Below are 21122 nucleotides of genomic sequence, written 5' to 3' on the forward strand. Positions count from 1 at the left end.
TTGCAAATGGCAAATTAAATAATTTTATTATAAAGTGTGTTTGCATCCAGCCGTCACCTTTTTGTCAATGGCTGACAAACGGCCAGAGACACAACACATAAAGACTCACAGGTTTACATTAGCTTACTAGATCTTCTGGACTCGTCTTGTGTTGCACTTGACCACCACGCGCTACTCAACAAACATCCACTGGAGAAGTGCACCACTTCCATCAGTTTGCAGTCTAGTTATCTATAGAGCTGTAGCACTTAGAACCCCTTAGAAAACTTACCAGCAAATGTTATTATAGGTTGGTTTGTGTTCAGATTTGTTTACTAGGATAAACCCCTTGAGATGCATCATGTTGTTTTTCGAGGGGGTCCCAACATATATCACGATCATAACATAACAACTGAGTGACAGGAAATTTTTTTTAAATAGAGATAAAAATAGAAATGCAATTATCAATATTATCAATATTATTCTAAAGATTTTTGAACTGAACTTTGGAGAATCAGTATTTTTACTTAAGTACTTGACATACAACTTTAAATGGCTATGACAATTTTATTTCATCACTGGAGTAATATGCAGTTAAGATTATCACTGGCAAATGTATGTTTGCATCAGCGTTTTTTGCAGCTTCTTCAGACGAATCCATAATTACGGACGCTGCCATCTCCCTCTATTCCGACGCACCTTATGCAAACCGACATATTTTTTGTAATCGATGACGTTGATTACGTTGATGAATAGACCCAGCCCTAAACTAAATATCCCTTTTAATTAATCCTCAAACACAAAATGTGATTATATACTCGTGCAGAAAGCTGCCTATGGTAAGATACATGAACTCTTGTTGCCATCACAGATCACAGATGTTATTGGTTCCCGACATTATACATGCAGACTGGCTGAATGAAACCACATTCTGTGACCTGAGCTGTGATGGGTGTTCTTCTCTGGCCAAGTTGGGATGAAAACTGGACTGAAAATGAAAACACTGGACCTGAGAAACCTGATAGCTGCATTACTCATACTTTTGACCCCGAGGGATCGTTGTGGGACTGGGGATTGTGTGTCCCAGTTTGAGGGCCCTGCTGTGTAGCTTGAACTTGCTGCTCTCTGCTGTAACAGACTCGGTTTACCGTAATGTGTTGGTGCTAGGGCTGCACGCTATGGGCAAAATATCGAAATGCGATTATTTTGACTGATACTGTGCTTGCGATTATCAAGCTCACAAACGTATGGACCAACAATACACAACTCAGTCAAAAGTCAGTATAAACTTACAGGCAAAAGTGTCCAAAAGTGGCAGGCAAAAGGGAAAATCCAAACACAGAAGTCAAAACCAAGGAATAAACAATCAGATAAAGGACTCAGGAGACTAGGAAATAACGCTCGAAGGCTGTACACAGGGGAAGCAGACGATCTCGCACTGGGGTAAGGGGAAGACCGAACTTAAATACGCTAAACAGAAAAGACAATGGGACACAGGTGCAAAACATTAGGGCGGGGATAAACAATCACTAACAGCGGGAATGGGAACAGGAAGTAAACAGACAACACAAGAAACAGGGAACCTTCACAATAAAACAGGACTTGTGTAAATGCTCTGAAACAAATATGAATCTCTAACAAAACAAAAACTAGACACAGGAGCCGAACGTGACAGCGATATGATTCAAGATATTGGAGGGAATGATCATTTCTGTATCATTATTCTCATTGTTATTGAAAAATGAAATATATAATTGATTATAGTGTGGATTTTGGGGTGATGTGTACCAAATAGAGCTGCAACAATTCCAAATTTTTACTGTACAATTAATTGTCTCAGAAATAATTGCGATTAACAATATAATTGTCACTTTCAGTCCAATATCTTTTATATATTTATTTTTTCAGACAAATTAAACTTTTGAATGAATCCCAGGATCATACATCTTTTGGTTATATTACTGTTGTGTGACCCAGATAATAATAGTAATAACACAAGTAAACCACACCTCTTTATTATCATAAAACATATTTTTTTCTTAAATTAACATAAAACTGATAATTACCATCAACAGTCATACCTCTTAGGACCTTAGCTAATGTTGGCAGTTAATTGCAGTTAAATAAAGAAACGGTGATTCTTAAAAGTTTAATAATTGTTACAGGCTTAGTACCAAAAATAATATTTTTTATTTAGTCTGTAGGATAGGATTTGTAAACTGCGACGTCTCTGCACAACCACAGTACTTAATTCAGAATGGTTTGACACATATTTTGCCTTTTAAAGCTTTAGTGCTTTGTAGTAACTTTTAGTAACTTTTTGATCTTAATAAACGCTCGTTTCATTCAAGCTATTGACAAATGAGTTGCTACAAAGCTAATTCCACACAACTTCCAACCTCTTCTGAAGAGTCCATGTTTTTTTTAATCCTCCATGTCCTCCTTGGCTACTAGCAACTGCGTGGAGGAGGGGTTGGGGGGGTGGTGCGTGATCACATAAGGCTTGTATCATGTGATACATATGACGCACCGATAGTTTTGTTGTCATGACTTAGAATTCCTCATGGGGGCGACAGAAACTACGCACTATAGCTTTAACAAATATTGTGCCTCCCCCCTGGGATTTGGATGTTGCACTAGTCCATATTGCGATTTCGATAAAATTGCGATTCATTGTGCAGCCTAGTTGGTGCCTTTTCCTTCATCACTGGGTGCAGATATGTTTCGGGTGTGTCCCCTAATGCATGAACAAGTGTACGTCAGTGATAAATAAGGGCTAGCACTTTCCACCCCTCTCCTCTCTCCATTCTGCTATTCTTAGTTGATGTGTGGTGACCTAAGGGTTTAGAGTTACAAATACTTTGCTCTCTCTCTCTCTCTCTCTTTCTTTTTCACTTTCTTCACTTCTCTGCCTCGCTCTACCTCTTCACCTTTCACACAGCAGGGCATCATTGTGTGCTTATTCACCTCTTGTGTGTGTTTTTTAGGGCGAGAGTGAAGCTTACGTAAGCGTGTGTCCTGGAGGCCGCTGCAGCATATTTATCCAGACTCTGCCCTCCTGAGTATTGCAGGTTTATTATTGGAAATGCGTCTATTATTATCATCCTCACATTATTGAAGCTCTCTGGACGAGGCAGCCAATAAGCTCTATGCAGATGATGAAACAGTTTGGCAAGGCCAGTGGTACTCCAGGGGGGGTCCCTAGGTAAAATACGGACAGAGTGATTTCTAATTTCGTCAAATAGTTTGAAAAGCTGGGGGCCCATGTCCGTCCGCCAAATTCAGTTAAATCCTACAGTTCTTAATGAGCAGAGGACACAAGACACTAAAAGAAAAAATAATTTCCAGATTCCTAGGGCTGGGACGATATACTTTTGTCCCAATTGAATCCGTTTTAGGGTACTAATTTGATTTAATGCAATTCTGAAGTATTGCGATTCGATAGTATTGAGTTTTGCGATTTTCTTTGCCTCCTTAAACAAAAGTTGAATAATACACTTCAAGAGACAATATATCATGAGATATTTCTAAAAATTCATCGTTTTCTAGAATGAATGCACATCACAAGTCAGTCAGTCTGACATTTATTTCATTTGTAAAGAAGTACATAGTGTGTATTTTCTGCATTTTCTTCTTTTCGGTCTGTTTTGCTGGATATGTGCATCGGTTTTGTTTCCCACCCCTGCTGATCCCACTTCTCTCTTCCCTTCTCTCCAGCGCCCAGGGGTGTGCAGCGGTGTGTATGCCTGAGTGTGTGTGTGTGTGAGCCAGAACCTCAGGAGCCATGTCGGACCCCAGGGACATCGACGAGGATGCCATCCTCAAGGGCCTCAGTGCCGAGGAGCTGGATCGGCTGGAGGAGGAGCTGATGGAGATGGACCCCGAGGTACGGGGGAAGCGCTTGATTTGTCTTAACCCTGCCAGCTGATTGGCTTCTGAGCCCCCTTCTGCAATGCCACAGGGCATGGGGTACTTTCCATAAAATCATCTCTCAATGCAAATTAAACCAGCTATTAGGCTAACAGACATAAAACCATGCCAATCTCTAGGTATGGTGAAGGGTATGTGATGATGTGTGGGGGCTATTTTAAAGGCCAAGGGAACTTTATCAGGATGCATAGTATCCTGGATCCATGAAATAACTGGCCTTTAAAAATAAAGATCTGCCTGCCTCTATGGGAATTTAACATAGGGCTGTACTGACTTTTGTTGCCAGCGGTTTAGACATTAATGTCTGTGTGTTGAGTTATTTTGAGGGGACAGCACATTTACACTGTTATACAAGCTGTACACTTAATACTTTACATTGTAGCAAAGTGTAATTTCTTCAGTGTTGTCCCATCAAAAGATATAATGAAATATTCACTAAAATGTGAGGTGTGTACTCACTTTTGTGGGATACTGTACATGCATACATACATACAGACATATATATATATATATATATATACACAAGTTAAATAAGAGAAAAAAAGAGAAAAATGTAATTATAATAAAATAAAAATAAAATAAAGGTGGCTTCTCAGATCGATGTTCAAGATCATAATGCTACCATACTCCCTCAGAGCTTAAATATTCACATTTAAGAAGCTGGAATCCGCAGATTTTTGTCTTTTTTTTTCACTCCAACGGATGAATCGATTATCAAAATAGTTGCCGATTAATTGGATAGTTGACAACTACTGGATTAATGTTTGCAGCTCTAATCAGATCTGGTGCCTGAGGTCCACAAGGTCAGGCAGGTTTTTGTTCCCCCGGGCGTTTAATGAGTCTGCTCTGTGTCTTCGTGGCGCAGCTTGTTAACTCTCAGCTAAACAAGAAGAACCTGCAGGATGAAAGGACATCAACGATGAGAGGTGTGTTCAGTTCCACTTTAATGCAATGCCTCCCCTTCAGCGAGCCCACGCTGTGATTAAGTGTTGCATACAAGATGTGAGCAGCAGGAGAACAAGGGCAAAAGATCAATTGAAGTGAAATCAAGCGTCCCCCTCAACCAGTAAAAGCAAGTGTTGCCATAACAAAGTTTTCCAAATTAAAACGATGAAAAGAAAATGCTTCAGGCAGGTGCAGCGACCGGTTGGATTGTACATGATGGCCCACACACTTAGCTGTACGTGTTTGCCAGTTTTGGCTGACTTTCAAGGTGATCTCACGCACACGGACGTCCATAGTTTACCTTGATTGACAGCTATCGTTCACGAGGTGTACCGGCCAAAGAACAGTTGTAGTCAGAAACCTCGTATCTCCATATGTCGGCATTTTCATTCTTTGTCATAAAGCAATGCTATGGGTCAACCTTTACGTCCATCTGTGGGTTTTACAAATATTGAAACATTAAAACAAAAGAAATGTTTTCAAATTAGCCTTTTTCTCAATTTCCTGAAAAACAATCGTTTTGGACACATGAGGTTTTCGTCCGACAGCGACGATACCTTGCTGTAGCACAGTGGTTCCCAAACATTTTACACAAATTAGACCACGGACCCCCAATTCATAAGATTTTGTCCCAGGGTCCCCCATCTGAAAGGATCTTTGCTTTTAGATGTTTTACTACAGAAAGTGTATGAAACCCATGACTAAAACATTGTGTCATTGTGTTACGTATGGATGGAATTATAGTGAAAAGAAATTATTCTCCTTTTAGTGGGGGAACCCCCTCAAGGAACGCTGGGGGTCCCAGGACCACACTTTGGGAACCCCTGCTGTAGCACATCATTTGATAGTCTCGCATTGCCAGACCTTCCTGCACAGCACTGCGGAGGAGGGTCTGGCTAGTCCACACAGCATTCCAGGATGGGAGAAAACGGAGTCTGGTTTATTGGCGTGTCTTTAAACCAATCCCAATCGTCTTTGGCGGTGCTAAGCGCCGAGCTTAGCCCCGGTGCCGCTGCTAAACAGCCTCGGGAAGGAACTTGTTTTGGCAAAAGTTGTTTTAGTCGTGCAACAGAAAACTCAGATTGGACAGATAGTCTAGCTAGTTGTCTGGATTTACCCTGCAGAGATCTGAGGAGCAGTTAACCATAGTTCTCAGAAATCCACCGCAGTTTAGAGAACGCCAACACAAAGAAAGAGGGAGGTATTGGACATCCGGCGGAAAAGAGTGACATCTGGCGGAATTTCCGACGGCAATGGAGCGATCCCGGAAGTGGAACGTCGTGGATATAGACTAATAAGTCTAAAACATGTCGTACTCGCTCTGTCCATCCAGGCACTGACAAAAAAATGAATCCATTCTCTAGGGCTGAACGATTACTCGTTTTCAAATCGAAACTGCGATTTCAAAGAATGCGATTAGCTAATTGTGAAGACCGCGATTAATCGAATGTGAAATATGTAGTTGATTGTTTGGGCATAACATTTGGTTTAACATGTTTTATTCGTCTTTCCGTTGTATTTACTGTTTTTGCCATTAAGATAAATGCTGTAATAATGTTACATATCACAGATTATTTACAGAAATGTCCTATTTTCAGTGGATCTTTCATTTCCTATTTTGCAATATGTAGCTAAAAAAAAGCGTAAATGGAATCGTAGTCGCAATACCCCCCCCCCTCCCGAATCGTTCAGCCCTACCATTCTCTCTTGTTCTCTCGTCTTAATGCCACATAAACGTAACATTTGACCTCTTGTTCTCCCAGAATGCCATGCTGCCCGCTGGCTTCCGGCAGCGTGACCAGACGAAGAAGAGCCCGACGGGGACGTTCGACCGTGAAGCCCTGCAGCAGCACCTGGAGAAGCAAGCCCTGGAGCACGAGGACAGGGAGGACCTGGTGCCTTTCACCAAGGAGAAGAAAGGTGGGGGGGGGGGGGGGGTGGGGGGCAAGCAGCTGTCACACAAAAAACAAACAAACCAAAACTCTATTCTTAATTGTCACATACACAGGTTTTTATTGGTTCGCACACATTCATAGAAAACAATAATGCATATGAATTTTTTTATTTTGCACAATAAAATCAAGACTATATATATATATATATATATATATATACACAGTACAGGCCAAAAGTTTGGACACACCTTCTCATTCAATGCGTTTTTTTATTTATTTTCATGACTATTTACATTGTAGATTCTCACTGAAGGCATCAAAACTATGAATGAACACATATGGAATTATGTACTTAACAAAAAAGTGTGAAATAACTGAAAACATGCCTTATATTTTAGATTCCTCAAAGTAGCCACCCTTTGCTTTTTTATTAATAAGGGAAAAAAATCCACTAATTAACCCTGACAAAACACACCTGTGAAGTGAAAACCATTTCAGGTGACTACCTCATGAAGCTCATTGAGAGAACACCAAGGGTTTGCAGTTTGTTAAGTACATAATTCCATATGTGTTCATTCATAGTTTTGATGCCTTCAGTGAGAATCTACAATGTAAATAATCATGAAAATAAAGGAAATGCATTGAATGAGAAGGTGTGTCCAAAGATTGTGCAGGTGAGATTAAGAAAACCCCTAGGGGCTTATAGAAGGAATCTCACCTAAGGAAGAGAAGAAAGGCTAAAACTCCAGATAATGGACCTTTTTCACAGCAGACATTTTGACTTGTCATGGTAAGAAAAGCACAGCTGAAGTTGATAACCTTAACGATGTCTCAGTTCCATCAAGTGTCCCAGTGAGCTATATCAGTGAGTCAGCATGAACAATACCAGGGCCTCTCCTAAGTGGAATGCAGCCATCAGTAATGGGTTTGAATACACCTGTGCTTTTAATACTATGACATGTCAACATGTCTGCCGTGAAAAAGGTCTATGGAATAACACAGTACACACCCTCTGGAGTAAACTCTTTATTTTCATGAAACATAGTATTTTTTTCTTCTTAAATGAACATACAATTGACAATTACCATCAACAGTCATACCTCTTAGGACCTTAAAGTGCTCATATTATGCTTTTTGGCTTTTCCCCTTTCTTTTATTGTGTTATGTATCTATTTTGTGCACGTTATTGGTTTACAAAGTGAAAAAGCCCAAAGTCCACCCCAAAGGGACTTACCATCTCCAACAGAAAACCCTGTTCACAAACTGCTCCAAACAGCTCTATTGTAGTCCAGCCTTTACTTCCGTGATGAGCATGTGTCACATTATAACACGTTATAATGCTCGCCTAGCTGCTAGGGTGGCACTCCCTCATACTCTGCTTCTGACTAGCTAGCAGTACTTACTGTGCATGTGCGACTCCCAACAAAGATGGAACAGAAGTGAGATGCCTCACTCTGTAGCGAAAACAGAGAGCTCAACACACAGGGTGAAAAGAGGAGCTGAAGCAATGTGCAGTACAACAAAAATATGGTGTTTTATGAAAATTAAACCATGTAAATAGCCCGGGAAAAACCCTGACGAACTTCCGGCAAATTTGAGATTTGCTCTGCAAGTCAGCCTGGCCAAAAGCCCATTCAAGCCCATTTCCAAGTTTTACAAATCGAGGCACCAATCACAACCATTGAGGCGGGCTTTACACGATGACGATAGCGCAGCGACGGCGAGCAGCCTTTTGTTTACATTCAACATGACGGCCACCGCTTTGGCAGCAACCCGTTGATGCCACTGTTGCTGCTACGTCACCCAGATCAGTGCTCTGATTGGTTGAAGGACTATCCAATTGCGCCCAGAGGCATTTGAGCGACGCCCCCTTTGGAAATGGGCTGTGAATGAAACTTGCCCAGACCCACTCTCAGTTCCAACGGAGAAGGGTCAGGTGTCAACCAGGCTCCCATGTAAACCTATTCTGATATAACCTCTAAATACAGTTATGGACCTGAAAATGAGCATAATATGAGCACTTTAACTAATGTTAGCAATTAATTGCGGTTAAACAAAGAAACGGTGATTATGTAAAAACTAATTGTGATTAGACAATTATGTAATAATTGTTACAGGCCTAAGCATCATTTCTCATTTTTATGTAACAAGAAGGGTGTGTGTGTGTGTGTGTGTGTGTGTGTGTGTGTGTGTGTGTGTGTGTGTGTGTGTGTGAAGACTTAAATCCCGTGGACTTTTTGTCCTTGTGCTTCACAGCTGTACAGTCTTGTGTCTTGCGATGCACCACTGCACAGCAGACCCGGCTCTTACTTTCAGGTCTGGGGGGGTTTGCAGCTCACTGAGTTTCGGGGCCATTTCTATCATAGTCCCACAGGCTGACATGTCCAGAACCTACACCAGGAAAAAAATATGACTGAGTATATTTGGACTGTAGCTCCTGTGCATCTCATCTAATAAACGGAAACCAATAATACAACACGCATACCTGTCTAAAATGTAGCTTTTTTTGTTTTGATCTACAGCTGAAATTGTAAAAGCACAAAGAAAAGGATAAGAAGGCACACTCTATGCTCCAGTGGAAAAAAATTGAGTTTATTAGCGCTGGTCCACAAATCCGTGATAAACCTTGACTCACTCGTGTTTTGGGAAACATGATCCGAACAGAGCTTTTACCGAAACGGAGACAAATTTACGGTCTAAAACATTCAGACTGAAGAAACCCCATTAAGATAAAAAAAAGGAAAAGGAAAAAAAACTTTGGTGGAACTTTGCTTATTTTGCATAAATCCACACAAACATCAACTGACTGACATCAACACTGACTCCTTCTCATACTCATTTCTTTCCATCTCCTTTTGTCTCTCATCCTGTTTAGTCTTTTTAGCTCTGGTTTCACCTCTTAACTCATCTATTCTTTCTTTTCATCTCCAGGAAAGACCTTTGTGCCCAAGAAACCAGCAGAGATCCCTGAGCACGAGCAGGTGATTCTGGAGCCGGAGCTGGAGGAGGCTCTGAAAAATGCCTCTGATGCAGAGATGTGTGATATTGCAGGTTAGACAAACACTTAAACTATTACTCAGATTAATAGCAGCAGCAGCAGCAGCAGCAGCAGTAGTAGCTCTCCACCCATCCATTCATCCCAGGCTGTAGCTTAACCCTAACCCCACTGTCAGGTTGTATGCCGTTGAAACGAACCAGTATCTCACCTCCATAACATCTGTCATTGATGGAACAGTAATGTTCCAGCTGTGATGAAGACTCTCCCTGCGTTCCAATACCCATACTACCATACTATTTAGTATGCCAGAAAGAGATTTAGTATGCCCCAATACAAAGGTTTTTCATATGCAGTATGCCAGAAATAACAGGATGTCCAGGTCGGATTTTGCAGTATGCAAGCCAGCATGCTTTTATGCGTATTCTGACCCACAATCCTTTGCACAGCATAAAGTTCAAGTTAGGAAGAAGTTATGAAAAAGTGTCCCAATTGTATGCATACTGCATGCAACAGTATATATATATATATATGCATATATATGAATTAAAATGGAATTGAATCAGTACGTACTTTTTAAGGACTGCTGCGGAACGTACTAAAAGTAAAAAGGAAAGTATGCCACTTTGATCTTTGAACCAGGTTTCATTGAGACCTTTTTAACGGCAGGCATTTTGACTTGTCAAAGCATAAACGAGCACATGAAAAACAAAATGCACTCGCTCTTAATGAAATCAATTCCACCTGTGCGTTTCCTGCCGTGACGTGTCAAATTGTCCGCTGTAAAAAAAAAAAACTCTATCCTTCCTATGACGTCATCTGTTTGGCCTCATGCTGTTTCCCAGCAGCGGGTGCTGATTGTGATCAGAGGTGTAGTGGTAAAAAAAAGAGGTGGGTAAACTATAACTTCTGTGATCAGGTGGACCACGACGTGGTCACCCACCCGGTAAGGTGGGCCACTGCCTACCGGTGTATGTGTATCCTGATGACATCGCTAGAGGCTATCATTTGACAGTACTACCAAGGGTATCACTGGTTGTTCCCTCATAGGTCACACAATCACTATTCAATTCATACATTAATCTAAGTTCTTGTTAAAGAGACTCAAGAAGGAATAATATGGTTGAAATCTATAAAGTTTACTAAATGACAAAACAGAGAGAACAAAAATATTTGAGAGAGATATAGAGGGAGGCTCATACAGTATCCAGGGCTTCCAATGCATAATACGTAATGATTATGGGTTTAGGGATGACGTCCCTAAAATGTCTCGTTTTGTCCACAACTCAAAGATATTCAGTCACAGAGAGAAGACACTAGAACATATTCACATTTAACAAGCTGACATCAGAGAATTTTTTACTTTTGTCTTAAAAATGACTCAAACTGACTAATTGATTATCAAAATAGTTGTTGATTACAGTTTTTAACAATTGCTAATGTAGCAGGTGCAGATTGACGACAGAAGGATGAATCTGGTGCCACAAATTTTAATTTAAATATAGCTCAGTTTCTGTAATTAACAGAAGAAAGACAATTTAAGTTGCACTGTACTTTCCACAAGCGTAATGGCTGCCGACATTAACAGACGCTTTTGCAAAACCTGTTACTTGTAACATGGGCTAATGGGAAAAGGTAGAGGTGACTTTTTGAGTTAGTGGCATGAATCTACGTGAACCAAATGTACCTCAAAAACATGAAGTTTAGTACTGTTTTCCGAGCTCACCCACTTTGGGCTTGTAGCCGAGGCCGTTTGCTGGCATCAGGAGGAGGGCTGCTGTCTTGACGGTGCTTAAACAATTGCCGGATATCCATATTTACAATTCATTCATCATTACATGAGACATGTAGGCTAGTTTGGGCTAGTGACCATAGACTTAGCTAGTGACTGACGAATCTGGATGCAGTCTGCTGCTTCCTGCTGGATACCTGGAGATGCTCGATGGTGGTATAAGCCCCCAACGTTGACTTGAAGGCAGTGCTGCGACCGATGAATTCATGACTTCAAGGCACCTAACATTGCCTAATCCCAGTGACTTCCAGGCATAGCTGCCTGGAAGTCGACGTTGGGGGCTTAAATCACCAAACACCGCAAGAGATTGGTCAACACAGACAGTAATGCAGCGCAATATGAAAAACTTCGTCTTAGGTTTAACAACCTATGAAACTAATAATGAACAATATGAAACTAAAACGACATAATAATATTTAAGCTTAATTTAAAATGGCTTAAGAACTATAGGCAATTTAGAGGTGGATAAATGCTATTTAGAGGTGGATAAACGCTATTTCCAAATTTTGGGAGGTGCGTAAACGGCGTTTACGTGCATTTAGCCTCCACTACATCCCTGATTGTGATTTAATCACAGTGGCTCTGACCCACATAGTTGGGTTCTACAGAACCAGATGTTTTATACAGAACACATCTGTATACCCTTTCACCATATCCACCTTGATTTTATTGACTTAAATGTTTTTAACCAGTTGATCACCTTGATTTCACTTTTTCTATTGATAACATTGTTGTGCTTGTATTAAAGTCGGCATTAATGTTTTGTAAAGTGACCTTGGGTGCCTTGTAGGGATGGGGGAGTAATCGATCCAGCATAGTATCGCGATATTTTCTGCGGCAATACTGTATTGATACACAGACGCCAAATATCAATCTATTATTATACATGTGTTGGTCAGTTTGTCTGCTCAACAATCCAATTTTGCAGCAATACAACTGAAGTGAGATGAACAAACAGAGACATTTATCTTTTTAGATAAAACAGAAAGTTTCCTTTTGGGGACATAATTTGGAATTGGGCAAAATAATTGTTGGAAAAAAGGTAATAAATTGCCATATATCGCAGAATGTTTAAAATTGTGACATAAGTATCGTATGGTGAGGCCTCTGGTGATTCCCACCCCTAGTGCCTTGAGAGGCGCCAACAAATAGAATTTATTATTATTATTATTATTATTATTATCATCTCTCTGCTGTTAGCTTCATATTGTTTCCCTCTACACTGAGAGAGCTCAGTAGTCCCAGGCTAACAGACATGGCCAGACTTTAGGTGGGGTCCGATTCCCTGCACTCAGCACCACAAAAATAAACAAGCCCGGCCGCCGGCCAGAGGAAGGGTGGAGTGAACATGGGGGGTGGTGGGGGCACAGATACTGTATCTGTGTAAAACAGACCAGTAGGGAGCTACTGTTTCCACAGATAGACAAGCCACAGTTTGTTATGTTTCCTGAAGCTCAAAGTCACTTCACTAGAGCTTAGGATCAACACAGTGTGACATGTCTTTTAGAAACCATACTTTGTTTCAATACAGTATGACCTGATTTAATACTTAGACGTTCTATCAATTAGGGCTGCGACTAACAATTATTTTCATTGTCGATTAATCGATTAGTTTGGTCGGTCGTCAAAAGTCTTGTTTTGTGAAGAAACTAGTGAAGAAACTAGACAATATTCACATTTAAGAAGCTGGAACAGAAAATCTTTACTTTTCTTTTCATACAAAATGACCCAAACCAATCAATCGATTATCAAATAGTTGGCGATTAATTTAATAGTTGACAACTAATCGATTTATCGATCAGACTTTGCAGCTCTAATACACACACACAATATTTGTAAGTAGATACATTCACTGTTGCTTTCAGTCTTGTGATGGTGTATGTGCACATCCCATGAATAACAATTCACAGCTCTACTATTACTGTACAGTAGATGATTGTCTTAACTATAGTAGTGGTATTCCTCGATCACCAACATTACAAGCAAACAATAGAAAAGTGAACTGTAGCTGACTGGACTACAGATGGACCATTTTGCTAAATCTGACACAATTACATCATTACTGAGTATTCACTAAATCCCGTCCCCATTAGTTACTGTTGCTATGCCAAACAGGCATTCCATTCTTGCACTGCTGCAGTTGATGTAATGGTAGTCTTGCATTGCCAGACCTTCGGAGGAGGGTCTGGCTAGTCCACACAGCATTCTGGGATGGGAGAAAAACATGCTCTGATTTATTGGCATTTCTTTAAACCAATCACAATCGTCATGGGCGGTGCTAAGTGCCGGACGGAGCCACAGTGCTGCTGCAAAATAGCCTCGAGAAGGAACTTTTTATGGTGGAACGTGTACGTTCAAAATTTGTTTTAGTCATGTAAGAGTAAATTTAGATTGGACAGATAGTCTAGCTAGCTGTCTGGATTTACCCTGCAGAGATCTGAGGAGCAGTTAACCATAGTCCTCAGAAATCCACCGGAGGACACAAAGAAAGCAAAAGGTAACGAACATCCGGCCTAAAACTAGGAACGTCTGTCCAAATTTCCGGCGGCACCTGAACAATACCGGAAATGAAACGTTGGCTATATAGACTACCTCACGCTTGACTCCAGAGCACTGTCCCTGATAAATATTGTAACTAAAAAAGATGCAGGGCACGATTTCTGGATCAGGTACGACAGAGAAGCGCTGTATAGAGAAGTAAAAGTTTTAAATCTTATATCAGCGGTTACTTCAAATGGCTTTACCCTGTAAAACCATTTGTATCATATTTGCTACGCAAGTTTTTGAAACCTCTATCTCATCAAGTTGATCAATAATTTCCTTAAACACTTGTTGTATATAATCTGATACATGTATTCTGCCCTCTAGTGGAGTATCATTCCACTACAAGCAGTGGAAGGTATTTTTTTTTACCTTTTCAAAATGGCTGCTGTCATTAAATCCTCCACACACTTTTGGCAGGGAACAAGTTGCTAATTTTCATATAGATAAATATCTTCTTTATTGAAACAATGCATAATTACCTAAAAATTTATTATTTATATTATAGTTAAATCGTGTTAAAAATGTGTGTATCAAATTTGATACTGCAGGGATTTAAGGTTCTTTATCCCTGAACTTTCAAGTCACATTTTTGTAATGTAATCTACATAATGCCTACCACTATACAAACACACGTTATTTTGATGATTTATTTAATGTAATTAATGACTAAAATGCCATCTTAAAATACATTTTGGGTATTTTCAAAATAACAATAACATAATCGCTATGCTATATCGACCAATTTGTGTATTTTTAGATGTGAAAAAGACTAGAGGAAGAAGAAGTATATTAAAAATGTCATTAGCATGATAGTACATGGCAAATCAAGTGACATGGAGCAGTTAGGGGAAGATGATGAGGAGGAGGAGGAATGGACTCCTAAGGTTATGCATGATAATGGAAGTTCAGATAGCAGTGATGAGGAAGACTATCCAGATGAAAGTGTAGCCCATACAAGCATGGAAGTTGAGGTCCCAAAAACAACAAATTTTTGTACCTAAAATGAACATTGTTGTGAGTAAAACGTTGCCCAAAACGCCCAATGTATCAAACATGATACAAAAAATATATCATAAACAAAATCATATGGCAAAAAAAAAAAATTGGAATTTTGTAATAAGGTTTAATAAACATATAAATTCCAAAAAATTTGAATTTTCTGGTTATTTTATCATGTGTCAGACTTTACAGGGCCTCTGTAACTAACCCCCGTAAATTACAAAAGCTGTGTTAGACAGCCTTCCCTGTTCAGAAATTAGGGTGAATTGAATCGTGTTTTCTTTTATTGAGCGTGATCCTTTGCACACCCGGTCACACCTGTCTGACAGGCCAAACAGAGGGGCAGGCATCCGGAAAGGCAGAGCAGGGGAGCATGTTTGTCCAGTTCCATCAGCCTGTCAGAGAGACGGCCGTTTTAACCCTGGATGGAGTCCAGATGAGGATTAAACCTCAGTTAGCCCCTGTCAGCCTTTTGTTTGGGCGTTTTTGGCAAACCAACTAAAAGGGGGATGAATAGCTGGGCCAACCCGCAGAGAGAGAGAGAGAGAGAGAGAGAGAGAGAGAGAGAGAGAGAGAGAGAGAGAGAGAGAGAGAGAGAGATGCTCTCAGGGCCGAACCGGATAACTTGGTGGTGTTTTATCACATTTTATTTACATTACCATGTTGCTTGATTGAGCTTTTGAGTTGCTGCAATCTAGTTTGTGCTGTAAAGCTACCGTGGGTTATTCTCAGGGCCAAACTGGATAACTTGGGGGTGTTTATGGCCGGTAACCCCCCCCCCCTTCCCTTCCCTTCCCTAAGCAGGCAGCTGTCTCTCTGGCCTCCCTCTCCTCACAAGGCCCATCCCATGGTTCCCCACACCGGGTCAGGAGGCTGGGAAGGTGGAGCGACGGGGGAGGGAAGGGGGAGTTGCTGTCACAGTCTGTGACACAGTTTGGCAGATTACAACAAGAGGAAGAGGAGAAGCAGCAGGTCTGCCTCCTCCTGGCCATAAACAGTAACAGCAGGAGAACAAGAGAAAACTGTCACCAGGGTTTCCCCCCAGAAAAAGTTGTTTAGCCCGGTGGCAATTGTCTGTTTTTTTGACAAGGGGGCCCGGACCAGTCATAGACAACTAAAAGGTGACGGAGCCTTTGCAGTTGCGACTGTGGAACCAGCTGCCTTTAGATATCACACGTGCTCCCTCCATTTCTGTTATATCTAGAAGTGCTGTCAAACGATTAAAATATTTAATCGCGATTAATCGCATTAATGTCATAGTTAACTCGCAATTAATCGCACATTTTTATCTATTCTATCGGCTTGCTTTGTGCTTTTGTCGCCTGGCTTTGACGAGGGGGGGGCGGAGAATTGGCATCAGCTGTGTGTTCGGCCATCAAGTGGTATTTCAGACTGGACGTGCTGCGATGATAGCTCAGTTCACAACGACAAAACACACAGATCACTTTGGTCTTGTCAATGGAACCATTTGGCAACTTTTTAAAGTAAACTTTCCATTCAGAATCTAACTGGCATCAATTTCGGCGTCTCGCGCTCGCCATCCACTCCAAACGTAACGTTAGCCTACTTCTCTTTGGCCGGCTCGCAAGCCCAAACAAGTGTGTGCAGCGGGCCTGTTGTCTTGTTTCCGGTCTAGTTAGATCCGGTGTGGTGTTGTAGTATTTCTAACGTTACTAGTTGTTGCAACAGCATGTGAAAAAAAAACGACAAAGTTTGCTAGGCCAAAAAAACTTATCTTGCGCTAAAAAAATCGATGCTGTTAAAATGGGTTTGCGTTAACGCCGTTAATAACGCGTTTAAGTGACAGCACTATCTAGGCTAAAGACACATTTTTACTCTCTGGCCTCTTTAACACACTAATCGCTCATTCTGTCATTATGTTCATAGTTCTGTATTTTTAAATTTCTGCTTGTTGTTGTTGGGATGCTTTTTTGTATATGTGTTTTGCTTGTACTGCAAATGCAGCGATTAATTTGTCTCGGGGATATCAGTGCGAGGACACCGCAACAGCAACCATGGCAAAACACAATCCAGGACATTCAGTGTGATCTCATTCAAATACCACAGATATTTTGATCTTGTAGTCATGGTGATTGTTTTCCTGATTGTACTTGCAGCCATCCTTGGAATGTACACGCTGATGAGCAACAAGCAGTACTATGACGCTCTGGGCACCACGGGCACCATCGCCAACACAGAGGGCATCAACAGTACGTATGACCTCATTTCATAAGCAACTTTATCTTTGTTTCATTGGTTAAGATTATTTACAAGCTCATGTTGAAAGTCTTAAGAAAATAAGACGAGTAAACCACCAGTCAGGCACATTATGTATGCTTCATTTAAATGAAGGAAGTATCAAAAAGGATGTTTATTTAAAGTTTCCTCTTTTTTTGTCCAACATCCATATATAGTCATTTGTAATAAAGGTTTTAGTCTTGCATTGCCAGACCTATCTCCACAGCGCTGTGGAGTGGCTACACCACAGATACATTCCAGGATAGGAGAGAAAAAAAATGCTCTGGGTTGTTTGCATTTCTTTTAACCAATCACAATCGTCTTGGGCGGGGCTAAGCTCCGGACGCAGCGACGGTAGTTCTGTAAAATAGTCTCGGGAAGGAACTTCTTTTGGTGGAACATTTGCACTTCGCAAAAGAAAACACCACATACAATATTAAATGAAGTTAACTGTTCACACAATACAGTAACGTGGGCCATTTAAATTAGCTGGATACATGGCTGACCGTAATTCGCTCTTACTAGTGTATTGTTGTGTGTACTTTGTCTACAGCAATCCCCACCAATCGGTCCCAAAACGTCCCAGTTAGAGAGGAAATGCTGTAAACATATCCTTTGTTAATCTTTACAATTATTCCCCAAAAGAACCAAGCAGGCCTGCCTTGTTGCACGATCCAAATCTTCTTCTAAACTTGCCATTTTTAGCGTGTAGCTCGCTAGTTCGAGGTTGTTGTTGTTGTTGTTGTTTCGTGTAGCGAAGGGATTTTGAGAACGCCAACAGACAGAGAGCGGAAGGTGAGGGTCCAAAGCCTGACATGCGGCGGATGTCCGGCTTCATTCTGTAAACGTGCTTCCCGTTGATCCAGATTACTCGATTCCTACGCCACTCTGCAGCCTGAGCTGTGATGTTGTTGTCTCCTACAGGTGTAGTGAAAGCAGATCCCTTCAAGATCTTCCCCGATGAGCCGCCCAACCCCACCAACGTGGAGGAAACCCTGGAGAGAATCCACAACAACGACAGCAGCCTGACTGAAGTCAACCTCAACAACATCAAGGTCAGCTCAACGGGGCGAGGGGGTCGTATTATATACGTTTTCAGTTTGAATTTTTGCTGTTAACAATCTCTCTGAAAGTGACTCTCTGCCATGTGCAATGACAACACGTACACCAGATGATTTTCCTTGTAGTAGCAGATCACTTTATTGTCCCCGTGGGGCACAGTCGCAAGGCACTTCATGACAGCACATCAGAAATATGACACAAAAAAATGGTCCCTACATCAGACACCGACAGACACAACATGAAGAACGTACATCACACACTACAATAGACTATACACCCTTGGGTGTGACCAGGCCAGACCAGGCCATTGTTAACAAATGAGCGCATAAAGCTGGTGACGGTGACGCCCCTCTGTCTGTGCTGCAGGACATTCCCATCCCAACACTGAAAGAGATCTTTGAGGCGATGAAGGGAAACTCTCAGGTGGAGTTTCTGAGCATCGCTGCGACCCGTAGCAACGACCCCGTCGCCTATGTGAGTACAGTAGGAGATGGCAACGACAACAGGTTCAGCTGACTAACGCATTTTCTACTGTTTTTGGCTTTTTATGTCGTCGATATTGAAGAAAATGATACATACTCTTAGAGCCGGTGATGTCACATGTAGATATTAAAACGTGGCAGGCACAAAACTTTTTCTGCATCTTTACCTTTGAAACCATATTCTCACAAAGTTACAGTAAGAATTTGATGTCATATTGAATATTTGTTGGGTATTGAACCCATAATCCTATCTATAATGAATAATAAAATCAAATAAACGTGTGGTACCATGGAATGTTTCAGATAAAAGCACTTTAAATTATGTGTGTGTGTGTGTGTGTGTGTGTGTGTGTGTGTGTCAGGCCTGTGCTGAGATGCTGCAGGAGAACACCAGCTTGCAGAGTCTTAACGTCGAGTCCAACTTCATCACTTCAGACGGCATGATGGCGATCATCAAAGCGATGGCCAGCAACGCCACACTGGTGGAGCTCAAGATCGACAACCAGGTCCGAAACTATGGGATGTACTGGACTGCATCTTAATTTGGCTGACCGATGGGTGACACCTCAGTATTGCATACAAGAAGTCCGATTCAGTGTGTGTTTTTGAGAACACTTGTATCCCTGTACCACACAGAGGCAGAAGTTGGGCGACTCAGTTGAGATGGAGATCGCCTCCATGTTGGAGAACAACTCCAGCATCCTCAAATTCGGATACCACTTCACCCAGCAGGGTCCGCGCGCCAGAGCTGCCATGGCCATCACACGGAACAACGACATGAGTGAGAATTGCTCCGAAATTTAATGTACCATTATGGAAAAATTGGATTTAGGCTTCAACAATAAGTTTTTTTTTTGTTTTTTTTTAATTCTACATGGCTGGTTGATTTTTACTGGCCCCTATACAATTTCTTTTTTTTTTTTATCAATAGTTTTTTAAAATAACTGTTAAAACTCAAGTAAATTGTTATATTTGATCTTAATTTACAATGTATAACACATCATGGACAGTGAGTGGAGGTTATTATTTAAAAGAATCTTATCTAATTGCAATAATTAATTTACCAGAAAGACGGTGGTTTCTATGTGTACATTTTGTTTGGCCGCATATGTTTTCAGGTATTTTAATATGTTATGTTATAGAGTTTGAACATTTGTATTTTTTTAGTTTCTAAACTTAAAATAACTGGGGACGAGACATGAACCCAATTGAAACTTGCCCGAAAGGGGGCAAGTGGTATTTTATTTGAATAAAATACAAAATTTACTTGCCACAGGCCATCGGGCAACACTTACTGTTGAACCCTGATATTCAATCTGCACAGGGAAAGATTTTTGTGTAAAAATGATCTTAAAGTGCTCATATTATGCTCATTTTCAGGTTCATAATTGTATTTAGAGGTTATATCAGAATAGGTTTACATGGTTTAATTTTCAAAAAACACCATATATTTGTTGTGCTGCACATTGCTGCAGCCCCTCTTTTCACCCTGTGTGTTGAGCTCTCTGTTTTAGCTACAGAGTGAGGCATCTCACTTCTGTTCCATCTTTTGTTGGAAGTTGCACATGCGCAGTACCTAGGTAAGGACTACTAGCCAGTCAGAAGCAGAGTATGACGGCGTGCCACGCTAGCAGCTAAGCGAGCATTATGACGTGTGATATAAAGTGATACATGTTCGTCTCTGAAGTAAAGGCTGGACTACAATAGAGCTGTTTGGAGCAGTTTGTGAACAGGGTTTTCTGTTGGAGATGGTAAGTCCCTTTGGGGTGGACTTTGGGCTTTTTCACTTTGTAAACCTATAACGTGCAGAAAAACGATACATAACACAATAAAGGAAAGGGAAAAAACACAATATGTGCACTTTAAATGAAATTGTTGGCTAGGTAGCTTTAAATGTAGACTAAAATACAGATTTCTAGGCTTACGTTTAAGTGTAATAAATGTATCTGGAACATCTTTTTCAACTGTTATTTTGTTATCTTTTTTTCTCTCTGCAGTTCGCCAGCAGAGATTAAGATGAAAGCAATTTGGAGCAAACAGAAGAACCACATCAGCCCCTTGGAGCCTGCAGACAGACTCGTGCCAGCTTTCCCAATGTGGAGCGCCAGAGCCGAACGAATCCCCCCCCACCCCCGAATTAAGATGGGTCGTTGTGCAGTCCACCTAACATCCATGTCCGACCATTTCATTTCATTTACCGCAGCCAGCTTTGTTTTGTAGACTGCTGAATTCATCATAAAGGCATGTATTAGGTCACAAGC

The 21122-nt window shown here is 41.0% G+C and overlaps 1 protein-coding gene across 1 annotated transcript in view; it reads left to right on the top strand.

Moving 5' to 3' along the window:
* Positions 1 to 21120, top strand: part of tmod4 (tropomodulin 4 (muscle)) — a 29172-nt gene extending 8052 nt beyond the window's left edge. The window contains exons 2-10 of the mRNA XM_028581091.1: positions 3697 to 3865; positions 6618 to 6774; positions 9681 to 9800; positions 17197 to 17289; positions 18242 to 18372; positions 18746 to 18853; positions 19224 to 19367; positions 19498 to 19642; positions 20859 to 21120. Coding sequence (XP_028436892.1) covers positions 3764 to 3865; positions 6618 to 6774; positions 9681 to 9800; positions 17197 to 17289; positions 18242 to 18372; positions 18746 to 18853; positions 19224 to 19367; positions 19498 to 19642; positions 20859 to 20881 — 1023 coding nt within the window. The 5' untranslated portion in view covers positions 3697 to 3763 and the 3' untranslated portion in view covers positions 20882 to 21120. The remainder of the gene's footprint in view (positions 1 to 3696; positions 3866 to 6617; positions 6775 to 9680; positions 9801 to 17196; positions 17290 to 18241; positions 18373 to 18745; positions 18854 to 19223; positions 19368 to 19497; positions 19643 to 20858) is intronic.
* The last annotated feature ends 2 nt before the right edge of the window (positions 21121 to 21122 follow it).

This window comes from Perca flavescens, chromosome 6 (assembly GCF_004354835.1).
Source record: "Perca flavescens isolate YP-PL-M2 chromosome 6, PFLA_1.0, whole genome shotgun sequence".
NCBI lineage: Eukaryota > Metazoa > Chordata > Actinopteri > Perciformes > Percidae > Perca > Perca flavescens.